The following is an 11,249-nucleotide window of genomic DNA, read 5'->3' as shown; positions in this document are numbered from 1 at the left end:
TCTTTATTTATTGACCACAAGAGAAAGAGTCTATAGAGGGATGCACATCATTAAAAATCCCCCCTGTGCTGGGACAGAACTGACTATGCTGACATCATCCCCTATGATGCCTGTCAAAGGTGGTCTCAGAGGTTTCCATGGCTGAGGTGCTGGATTATCTCCAAGGCAACCCATTGCTAGCTTTACTGGGAGAAGGCTTTGATTAATGCTCAGCCTCCCTCACTGCAATTTAAGTCCATTAGCTGTTGTAATGTACACGTGCAAGGCAGAAACAGCATGGCAATCCTGGGGCATGTTCAAATTTTGATCCACGGATCCTTTTCAGCTGAACTGCTATTAGTCTCCCACTTGGCAGCCTGTTTCTGGGCAGTGGATAATTTCTGATTAAATATAGAATTTTGCATTTGCTGTGCAGTAAATTTCATTTGCTGTCCATATTTTTCTATATTAATACAACTCACACAATCAGCAATGAGAGAAGCTGATCAATTTTTTACTTTATGTATGAAAAATATTTTCTTAGAATCATAGAATGGCTTGGGTTGGAAGGGACCTTAAATACCATCCAGTTCCAACCCCCTGCCATGGGCAGGGACACCTCCCACCAGACCAGGTTGCCCAAAGCCCCATCCAGCCTGGCCTGGAACACCTCCAGGGATGGGGCATCCACAGCTTCTCTGGGCAGCCTGTGCCAGTGCCTCACCACCCTCTGAGTGAAGAATTTCCTCCTAACATCTAATCTAATTCTCCCCTCTTTTAGCTTAAAACCATCCCCCCTTGTCCTATCACTACCTGCCCATGTAAAAAGTCACTGTCCATCTTTTTATAAGCTCCTTTTAAGTACCGAAAGGATGCAACGAGGTTTCCCTGCAGCTTTCTCTTCTCCAGGCTGAACATCCCCAGCTCTCTCAGCCTTTCTTCATAGGAGAATAGAAGCAGCACTTTCACAAAGGTCCTTGTCACATTTGTATTGAAATATATGGGCCGCTTTTCATTAACTTTAGATTTCAGTCAGATTTTCAGTCTATAAGTTCATGTTATAAAAACAACACAGTGCTCAAGAAGTGTTTCTCCCTTTATTTGTGTACAATGCTTAACACGGACAAGAGTTAGTGCATACAAGATACTTTTCCCTTTTAAGGTTTCCCGTGCATGTTGGGGAAATGGCACTTCTGTTTATGCACTTTTTTCTTTTTTTTTCTTGTTTTTTTCCCCATTATTTATTTATTTATTTATTTCCTTCAGGCTATATCTCTGTTTGGGAGTTTATTTGAATTAAGGCTTCAGATGGGGTTGTATGAAATAAATGGTGTGTTCAGTATTTTACAATAGACTGGAATTAGGTTCCTTATCTCAGATGACTCACCAGACTTCACATACCATTGTGATTGCTAGTGTCTAACTCTAACATTTATTTGAAATAAAAAAAGGTCACAAAAGAGTGAAGCTAATAAAGTTGTGAATGATTTTTCCTCACTGATCTCTTTAATCCACCCTTTACACTTAACCCATCATTGCAGGAAGTAGACTTTTAACTCACGAGAAATCATTAAAAATGAGCATTAATCTTATTGTCATGTTGAATGCGTAGATTTCTATAATAAAATAAGAAATTAATTCCATATTCAAAATGGAAACACCATTACAGTGAGTACAAGTCTGAACAGGGTTTATAATAAGTAAGTAAAACATTATACAACGGTATGCTTATATGCCCCTTTCTGCACTCAGTATCCTTCTGGCTGGACAGACTTCCCTATAAATACATCTCATTTCTTCCTCTTCCAGTGTCTGCACATATATTTGCTTTACAGTTATGGGAACAGATATCTCAGCTGCATTGTCTGTTCAACAACTGTGGCTGTGACGGAAAAAAATCCTCCTTCTTTATCTCCTGTCTGGCATATTGTTATATTATTATTATTATTACTACTATTAATAGAGTTAATACCATGGTAGAAGCAAGGATTTTTAATCACAGACCTATATATTGATCTTGCCCAAAGGAATAGGGAAAGAGACAAAAGACAAAATAATGTGAAAAAGAAGAACGTTAAGGTGGAATGGGATGTTATGCAGTTTACTATTTTTGATTCATAAAAATATAAGTGTGTATCTAAGGATTTGCCTCAGATGAAAAATATTCCAAAATAATAGAGTATCGATGGCCATCAATGATATTTTCATATACAGAAAATAAAAAGAATCCTTGCCTACTTCATGAGTGGTTATGTAACATTTTACTGGATCCAAAAAATTGTCAGAGTTTGAGAATGATACCATGTTGTTTTGCTTTTTATTACAACTCATGTACACTTCCTTTGTGGTACAGTGTCTTATACAATATTTATGCACCATATACATTTGAAATGAACAAACGGTTCTTCAAACATTCTATATGCTACATTGAAAATACAAACCATTTAAAATACTGTTAAAAATAATGGGAGCTGTTTTATCATTGCAGTTGTCAGCTGGAGATTAAGCTCATATTTGCTCTGTAATACACATTATAATATTTTGCATAGTGTTATTGGTGGTATAATAGTTGTCATCATAGATACAGTGTAGTAAATTTTTCAATGTATAGTGTTCTGTAAAGAAACCAGACTTCTGATACACTGTCAAAGAGCTTTTCTTTCCAGTCACTGGTAATTAATGAAACAGGTTAGATCATTTGGTATAAAATACTGGTATCACATGTTATGCATTTGGATGGTTAACACAGAAAAGGAAATACAAATCTGGGGCAAATAATCAGTGAAGTGATTTACTTTAATAAATAATTAACTTAGTCCATGAATACTAGATCAGTGCAATTCATGTTCACTTTTAATGCCATTTGAAATAAGTTGAATTATCAAAATGAAGATGGAACTGAAAATCATTATTTTATACTAATTTTGGCTGGAAACATGTTGAAATCTGAAGACTTCTCTTTGAGTGATACCCAGCTCAAAAAAAAACCACAGGGGAAAAACTGTGAAAAAACTTCTGAGGCCTTTTGTCTGAAATATTTCCCAGCAAAGACATAAATTATAGGGTTAACGCAACTGTTGGTGATAGCCAGAGTAGAACTAAACTGCTCACCAAAGTTGAGCAGTTCTTCCCAGAAACAGCCTTTGACCACTTCCATCTGGAATAATATATCAAGGAATGTAAAAAGATGGTATGGAGTCCAGCACAAAAGAAACATCAGCACCACTAAGAAGATCAGCCTGGTGGCCTTCGTGTCTTTGTCATTCTTGCAACACTGTGTCCTGAGTGCTCTTCGTTCCCTTGTGTGTTCTTGTAGGGAGCGAATGGTAGAGAAATTGAAGAAGATGATTGCTATAGATGGCAATGCAAACCCCACTATGCTGAATACCAGGCGCTCGGCTGTTGCCCACAACGGGTCGGGGAAGTCTAAAATACATGCTGAGATATTCCACTGGGGAAAGTGTTTCACAGTCCGAAATGTAAAAATTGGGATGCTGACAAGGATTCCAAAGAACCAGGTGAGCAAGCAGATCCCTTTGGCCATGGTTTTGTTCCGTGTCCTTCCGTGTGTCAAGGTATGAACAAAAGTCAAATAGCGATCCATGCTGACTGCCACTAGCAAGTAAATGCTGGTATACAAGTTTAGGTGAACGGATGCACTGGTGCTACGACAAAGGAAATTGCCAAATGGCCAGTTAAACTTGTTCCTGACATTCTCTGCCCAGAAAGGGAGGCACGTGAGGAAGATAAAGTCAGCAACAGCTAGGTTCATAAGGTAGATTTCAGCTGTCTTCAGGGGGCCCTTGTACAGTGAGTAAATGACAAGAACGAGCAAATTTCCAAGCATTCCGATAATACAGATGGCGCTGATGTACTTGGGTACTACGTAGTAAACAATTTCCCACCAGTCATTCAAGTCTGGGCAGCTGGTTAAGTTGCTCTTGTTTTCACTTTGGTTTGAGAAGGAAACATTCAGTAGAGGACTTTCAGTCATTTTTCAAAATTCTGAAATGAACAGTAGAACATCTTTGAAGTGAGAGGAAAGGACTGCAAAAAAGAGCCATAACGTTCTAAAAGTTGCAACAGACATTTAACTGCTGGAAATTCTTTATTAGTGCTCATTGATTTTATAGGCTAGATCAATCCATGATTCTTGTGGGCAATGGTGAGAAATATTCACAAATTGGTAACAATGGAAATTCCTCTACATCCCATGAAATTTCCTCTCTTTGTTGCCACTGTTTAAAGTTGCAGAGAGGAAGGCGTGTACCAGTTTAGTGTAAGTAACTCTGTATGTCTCCTCCAGACTGGTGAGAGCAACAGAAATACCAGAATTCCAGCTCCCTGAGAGTAGGGACAGTCCTGCTGGTGACATGATGCAAGGCTTGCAACTTGGCCTGCCCTTTCTCATACTCTCTTCTGTGCTATGTATAACTTTGGCAGGATGGTGCCAGTTTTGCCATGTCTGGGACTGCTAATCACTGTCTGTGTGCGTAACTTGTTTGGTTAAATTTGCATTCTCTTCTTCTCTGTCAGTTCCTCCATCCCAAACTTTGGGATTAAAATTACTGCTAGATTAGACAGTTTATTGCCCTCAAATGTCAGCAGTTGTAATAATAAAACACTGACTTCTCCTAAACCATGTGCTCAAAATCCTGCCTGGAGGGAATGCCTCTGCAGCTCCAAATTCATTGTGCTTTTCCTGTCTAAACAGAGGCAGCTCCAGTTCAAAAAATTCCACCTGAATTCAGCTGGAGAAAGAGACAACCCCAGACTCCAAAGCATTTAGTGTTTTATAGCATTGGAAATACATCTGCTTCTCTGTGGTAATGGTAACTCAGTGTGAGATTGCGCAGGAATGAGAGCATGGATAAAACGTTATACCCCTGTGAAACTCCACCAAATTACCAGCGCTGCTTCCTGCAGAGACTTTATTCTCCCAGTGCTGTCATGCACAACCATATTACCTGGATCTTGTCTATTACAGGCATTGACTCTTAGAATTGTTTAAGTAGGCAAGAGGTTACTGAGTCTGTGGTGACATCTTACATTTCTGTATTTCATATGCAAGGAAAGCGTGTCAGTCATAAAAAAAGAATATTTTTTTTTAAAAATACGGTATTTTGCAATCAGTTATCCTGAATGTTAACTTCCTCTTACAACTATTTGTCTGCTCTTTCAGTTTTTACACCAAAGATAGCTAAGGATAGAGCTTCTGGAAAGAGCATTTAAGGTCACGGTTTGTCTCTTTTACGTGTATGTACAGCCTCAGTGATGACTGGGCAATATGCAGTACATATCTCTGTGGTGGAGAAAGGAATTAAAGGAGTACTAATATTCCACTTCATACAAATCAGTACCTAACGCACAGACCGTTTTTCATCATTGTAGAATTAAGTGCACAGTCAAGTTTTATTTGAGTTCATAACCATGCTCAAGCTGGCAGGCTTGTCAGGGGGCTGGGCTGCAATTCAAGCTAGCACAGCTCCATGGCTTTACACACCTTCCCTCACAGCAGTCACAGTGTTACCTAGTTCACTGAACATCTCGTGCAATCTAAGATAACTTGGGAGGATCTAAAACTGCAAAGAAGGTGCATAGAGTAAATGAATGACTGATCAGCATCAAGGGGGCAGAAGTCTAACCTTTGTCATAGCAGGAGACTGGTTAAGGTGGGATGGTAATAGAAGAAAATCTGTATCATTGTATGTCAAAAATACATGTCAAAAACAATGTAGAAAGACACTAGTTCAGCATTTCCTTTTGTAAACAGAATTATTGCTGTTACTAAATGCAGAGGAAAAAGACATGCTTATTTTCCTTGCTTGCCCATTTCCTGATATTTTCTTGCTATCAGTTAATGTCAGTCAGTTTGTGCACTTCATATGGCATCTGTGTGCTACAGCCCCAAATTCATCCATGGTGGACTATATTAAAAACTATGGGAATATTTACTTGTCACTGCAACTGAGATTTTAGCCGTAGCTAAATCTGACTTGTTCAGGTAGCAATTGTACATGAAGTTTCTGTAGAGCTTGTGTTACTGGGATAAATTTCTTCAAAGTCTACTAGCTAAAGCCCTAGAGCTACCACAAGCCACAACCTACATGAACTTATAGCTCCAGATTTCTTGTTGAAAGAAAATGCAATTCATTTGCAATTGCTTAATTCGTTTCTTCTTCAAAGGCAATTTTCTTTTGTGTTTTGAAGTATTTAAAGCTGATTGACAATTAGCCACAAGAATGGTTTTCAGTTTATAGCCTTAATGCATTCCAGTATTCCAGCTTTTATGCAAACAATGACATTTTTTTCTACTTTGAACTCATTTCAGATTAGTTTCCATGTTCTTTGACTGTATTACTACTATTACGATTAATAAATAATTCCTAGTTAGGATCATGTCTTCTAGAAACATTTAAGTTTTGGGAAAAATTTTTAAAGTAAAGATTACTTTGAAAGAGAAAATTCTGCAATCCGATAAGTATATTCAGCTATACAGAGATTCCGTAAAGTGAAGCAACATATTTTTACAGATTAGAAGGACCTTCAAAGTCAGCTGCACAATGAAAGAGAAAGGGAAACTCTTACTAGACTGCACACAGCAGAACCGAGAGCACAAAAGAATATATTTGAAATACTTTTAATAAAGTCAGAACATTAAAAACAGATAGAAATACCTTGTCCTTGTCTTTCCTGGAAGTGTAGGTGAAGCTTCAAATTCAGGAAAAGTTGGCAAATAGCAGTACAGTGATTACTGAGAGAATTCAAAGATACGTCCTGAGGCACGACTGAATGCTGTCGTGCTGCCTGAGTGTTTTGTTGGCTAAGCATGTTGTGTATGATGTTATAATCTGGCAGAAAGCCTTAGGATTTTTTTTTTTTTTTTTTTCCCAAATGTCAGCTGGAGTAATTTTCAAGGCATGTGAGATATTTCATTCTTGTTGTGAAATTATATAAGCCATATGCCTTGGATTTTGTTTTCATGTAACCGTAAACGAAAGTCTCGTCGACCTGTAGGTTGGTGGCAGTTAAAAGTTCCTTTGTGTGATTAACTATGTCTGCAACAATAGCAATTTTATCAACAGCTCCAAACCACCCTCTCAGAGCCAACACAAACAAAGCCAAACTTTGTACTAAGTTTTCAGTGTGGTGGGAGCTCCTTCCTTGGCCAGCCCTGGGGAGGGAAGGTGGCACTGCATACGTGATGGGCTGTGCCAAGGAGCTGGGGTTAGAGCAGAGGAGGTATTTGGGAAGGGCTGCTGAAACTTGGAGCCACTAAATCTTTCCTCCGTTTTTGAAAACTGACGTCCTTTGCACCCCACTATCGCTGATTAGCACACAAATTTCTGTGAATGTTACTTCTCAGGAGTGTATGATGATGGCTGTATTTTATCAGACATGCACCCATGTAGAATCCACATTTTGCGTGATCACCTCAGTGTTTGTAGCCTGAGACTAATTGTTTATAAACTTATTTTTATGCTTTTCATTTTAATTGTCCTCTTATTAGAGCAATATTTAAAAAAAAAAAAGAAAAAACAACAAGAAAAAACAGATATATATCAGTATATCAGATTTTTAAATACAAAATCTCTCTTAAGTACGTATGTGTAAACAATAGGTATTTTCAACTTCTTTTTAAAGAACAGTGAGAAATTATGAGGGGACTGGAATATTATTTACTTATATGAAAGCATTCTTCCCATTGGCTAGTGACCCCACAAATGCACCATCTCTCTGAATTCTTACTCTTTTGTGTCCTTTCTTGGTTGATAAGTGAGTTAAAATCAAAGACCATGCAAGGCTGCACTATGATATCTTATGGGATAAGACATAAAACACATTTAATTTGAAGATTTAAAGGATATAAATATTTTTTATTTAAATAGCATCTTATTTCAACATAAATTTATTTTACTAAATAAATGAAGCAGTGTAAAAATATATCTCAAATGAAGCTATATACTTCTGTCAAAATATTTTTTTGGCATCTTGATTAAAACTTTTGTTTTGGCGAAGACCTGAAACACATTTTTTTTTTTTTTTATTACATGACCTAAGCAGTCCTAATAACCAACAGAGATCAGTCTTTAAACATCGCAACGCACTCTGACTCACTAAGGTAAGTGCAATAGAAGAGGAGATCTTCGTCACAGACTTTCCATAATTTCCTCTTTGCTTACACTAGTGGATTTTTGTTTAGATTTTTTTTTTTTTTCATAAAGAAGAACCTTTGAGCAATAAAAAGAAGTCTGGAATTGAGCCTTGCTTGGACTTAACTCTATAAAAGCAGCCAACATTCACATTTTCTCATAGACTCTGAATAGCAAATGGCAGCTGCATCTAAAATCTAAATGATAAAATACATAGTCTTACTAAACTCATCATTTCAAAATGGGATCAAAGCCCAACTCCTCTGTGTAAATCCAGCTTCATATTTTCTGTTGTTTTTTTTTTTATTGCCATCTCTATAAATTTTTGTCAGCAGTGAAGAAAGATATAAAATTAGGATTCTATACATTTGGTGGAAATTGTGAAATGAATAGGCTCAGTTCTTAAACATCTTAGAAAAAGTCCATGTAAGTGGTATCTTTACAAAAAGAGTGGATTTAATTTTTTATTTCTTTGCGACTTGGGTCTTCATTTCAACCTGTGAAAAGCATATACTGGTTTAGTAACATTTTACACTTTACACAGATAGTGTGGACTGCAAATGAAAGAAATATGAAGGATCTGTTTCTGTATACAGAATTAAAAATTAAATGAAAAATGTATTTGTATACATAATTAAAACATTCATCTATTGTTGCCTTCAACTTGTGATACTCAGGGCGCATTAGTTTATGTTTTAAGCTAACATGATCTTCAGCCATCCCATCTGTGTTGACTTCCCTACAAAAAGTACACATTCTCTAGGGCCATATAGGGAATTAGAAATCTCTAATTGGGCCTCTCTGATCAGAAAGATTAAACAAATATATTGATGAAGGCAGAGGTAAGACTGGTTGCTCAGTTACTACACACATTACAGAGTAGAGAAGTGGAAGGAGTAAAAAAGGTCTTCGGAGTTCTGGCTCTTGGTTCAACAGTTCAGCCATTAAAATCTTCTTCCTCATAGCACGGTTGGAGCCTTTATTATCTGAACAGATTATCTTTTTGGCACAATTATCACTTTGATTTTCTTTATTGAAGTGCCTTGTATATCAATATAGTTATCTTCTACGAATGATCATTTATTCTGGAACAGGAGAGAAGTTTTGTGATGTGACCTTGTGACCTTGGTTTAGCTTGACTAGATTTGTTTATGTATACTACAGACAGTGGTTTGTAACCACTTAAACTAATGGCATGGTGATTACAATTACTAATAAACTGATCCTGCCAACATCACATAACAGTTATAATCAAGCCCTACTACCTACAGCTTACAGAGGCTGAAACAGCAAAATATGGAAGGTGCAAGTACAATCCGGGAACCTACAATGTACTGACCGAGGAACAGAAGGAAAGGATGATCCGATAGCTAACATAAACAGCTAAAGAATTTGGGAGAACTGAACTGAGTTCCTGACTTCTCAACAAAGTCCCTCCTTAACAGCAACCTTTTCCTACCCACAACAAGCATCAGCTGCTTGTGCCAACTCCTTTTAAGACTGTTAATTATGCTTTTCAGGTGAAGCCAATAATCCACTTGAAAAAAAAAAGGACAGTAAAAAGATGACAATTATTCTTGTGCATACCTGGGATGGAGCAGCGCTGGACCGAGACCCAGGCTGGGGACGAGTGGCTGGGGAGCAGCTTGGCAAAAAGGGGCCTGGGGCTGCCGGTGGGCAGCAAGCCTGGCATCATCCAGCAGCGTGCCCTGGCAGCTGAGGGGGCAACCTGCATTTTGGGGGGTGTTAAAATCAGCGTAGCCAGCTGCTCCAAGGAGGTGATTCTCCTGCTATAGTAAGCATTGGTGTGGCCTTACCTTGAATATTGTGTGTGGTTCTGGGCTCTGTAATATGAAAAGGATGTTATGGTCCTTGAGAGTGTCCAGAGGGCAGAAAACCGGGTCAGACACATCCTGTGAGAGGCTGAGGATACTTGGGCTGTCCAGTCTGCAGAAGAGGAGGCTCAGAGGCAGCCTCGTTGCTCCCTGCAGCTCCCAGAAGAGGGGAAGTGCAGAGGGCGGCGCCGCTCTCTGCTCCCAGCACCCGATGGCAAGGCGGCAGGGAATGGCACAGAGCTGAACCAGGAGAGGGTCAGACTGGGCATTAGGGAAAATGCGTTGACCATGAGCATGGTCAGACACTGGGGCAGGCTTCCTAGAGAGGTGGTTGGTGCACTGTGCCTGCCAGTGCTCAAGACGCATTTGGACAGTGCCCTCAGTAATGTGCTTGAACTTTTGGTTAGCCCTGAAGTGGTCAGGCAGCTGGACCAGATGATCTTTGAAGGTCCCTTCCAACTGAACGATTCCGTATCATTCCATCCCGGAAATGTCAACTGAGTGTTGAGGTATGTGCTGTTCCTCTGGCAATGGTCCCCAGCCACCTCTATCAGACTGAATGTGGAGTTATCTTTTTGCATGACTGAAGTCTAAATGAAAGAGTTGGCAGCCTCAGGTAAGAGGGAAGACAGGCTGTGGGAGGTGGACAGGATATAGAAGAGTAAAAAAGTGAAGTAGTAACAAATTGATATCCCCAGCTATGAGATCCTGAGGATAAAGTCTGTCCTTGTTTTCCCAGGAACGTGTCTCACATTTTCCCTGGTTTCTCTGAGAATGGGACAGAGCAAAGCATGCAAGTGTGACCATAAACTGCCAGTAGGTAAGATGTAGCTTGGACATTACACTGGATATTCATTTCTAGGGTGTTTTTTTTTGTTTGTTTGTTTTTTTTTGTTTTCCTACCTGCATAAATTATAGATGCCAATGCTACACAGTGTACACAGTGTGGGATCACTCTAGAAAGTTGCAACCTGGAAATCAACATTATGCGTTCTACAATCTGCAGAGCCTAATGTAAGGAATTTGCTTTGCTGATACTATCTGTTTGTTTTGATAGCAGAGCAAAGGTTTTAGGCAGGAGGTCCATCCTGCAGACAGCTATGGAGGGCACTATAGGTTTTTGTGTACCCCAGGTCCTCACAAAGAAAAGGAGTATCTGCTGTTTCATGGAAGCTTAGGCTACCAGGGTGCAGAGAAAAGCTAGTGAAATGATTTCAATATCCTTAGCTGCCTTAATTCAGATTTTAACTTCCAAAGGTATTGAGGGTGTTCAGCACCATGC

The 11,249-nt window shown here is 38.9% G+C and overlaps 1 protein-coding gene across 2 annotated transcripts; it reads right to left on the bottom strand.

The window, feature by feature from the left end:
- Positions 1 to 1,054: 1,054 nt before the first annotated feature.
- On the bottom strand, positions 1,055 to 7,076 carry BDKRB1 (bradykinin receptor B1). 2 transcript variants are annotated; one of them, XM_066998322.1, is made up of 2 exons: positions 6,657 to 7,076; positions 1,055 to 4,026 (listed from the first exon to the last, which is right to left on the bottom strand). In XM_066998322.1, the coding sequence occupies exon 2, from the start codon at positions 3,971 to 3,973 to the stop codon at positions 2,888 to 2,890; it is 1,086 nt and encodes a 361-aa protein (XP_066854423.1). In that variant the 5' UTR covers positions 3,974 to 4,026; positions 6,657 to 7,076; the 3' UTR covers positions 1,055 to 2,887. The 2 variants fall into 2 exon arrangements, with proteins under 2 accessions (XP_066854423.1, XP_013032910.3); XM_013177456.3 differs by having other exon boundaries at positions 1,055 to 3,984; positions 6,657 to 7,068.
- Between the last annotated feature and the right edge of the window lie 4,173 nt (positions 7,077 to 11,249).

The sequence above is a fragment of the Anser cygnoides genome, chromosome 5 (genome assembly GCF_040182565.1).
Source record: "Anser cygnoides isolate HZ-2024a breed goose chromosome 5, Taihu_goose_T2T_genome, whole genome shotgun sequence".
In the NCBI taxonomy this organism is placed as follows: domain Eukaryota; kingdom Metazoa; phylum Chordata; class Aves; order Anseriformes; family Anatidae; genus Anser; species Anser cygnoides.
Note: the sequence above shows the minus strand (reverse complement) of the source record. Positions and strands in the feature narration are given on the sequence as shown.

Coding starts and splice junctions, on each gene's coding strand:
- BDKRB1 (XM_066998322.1), bottom strand. CDS start 3,973: ATGACTGAAAGTCCTCTACTGAATGTTTCCTTCTCAAACCAAAGTGAA.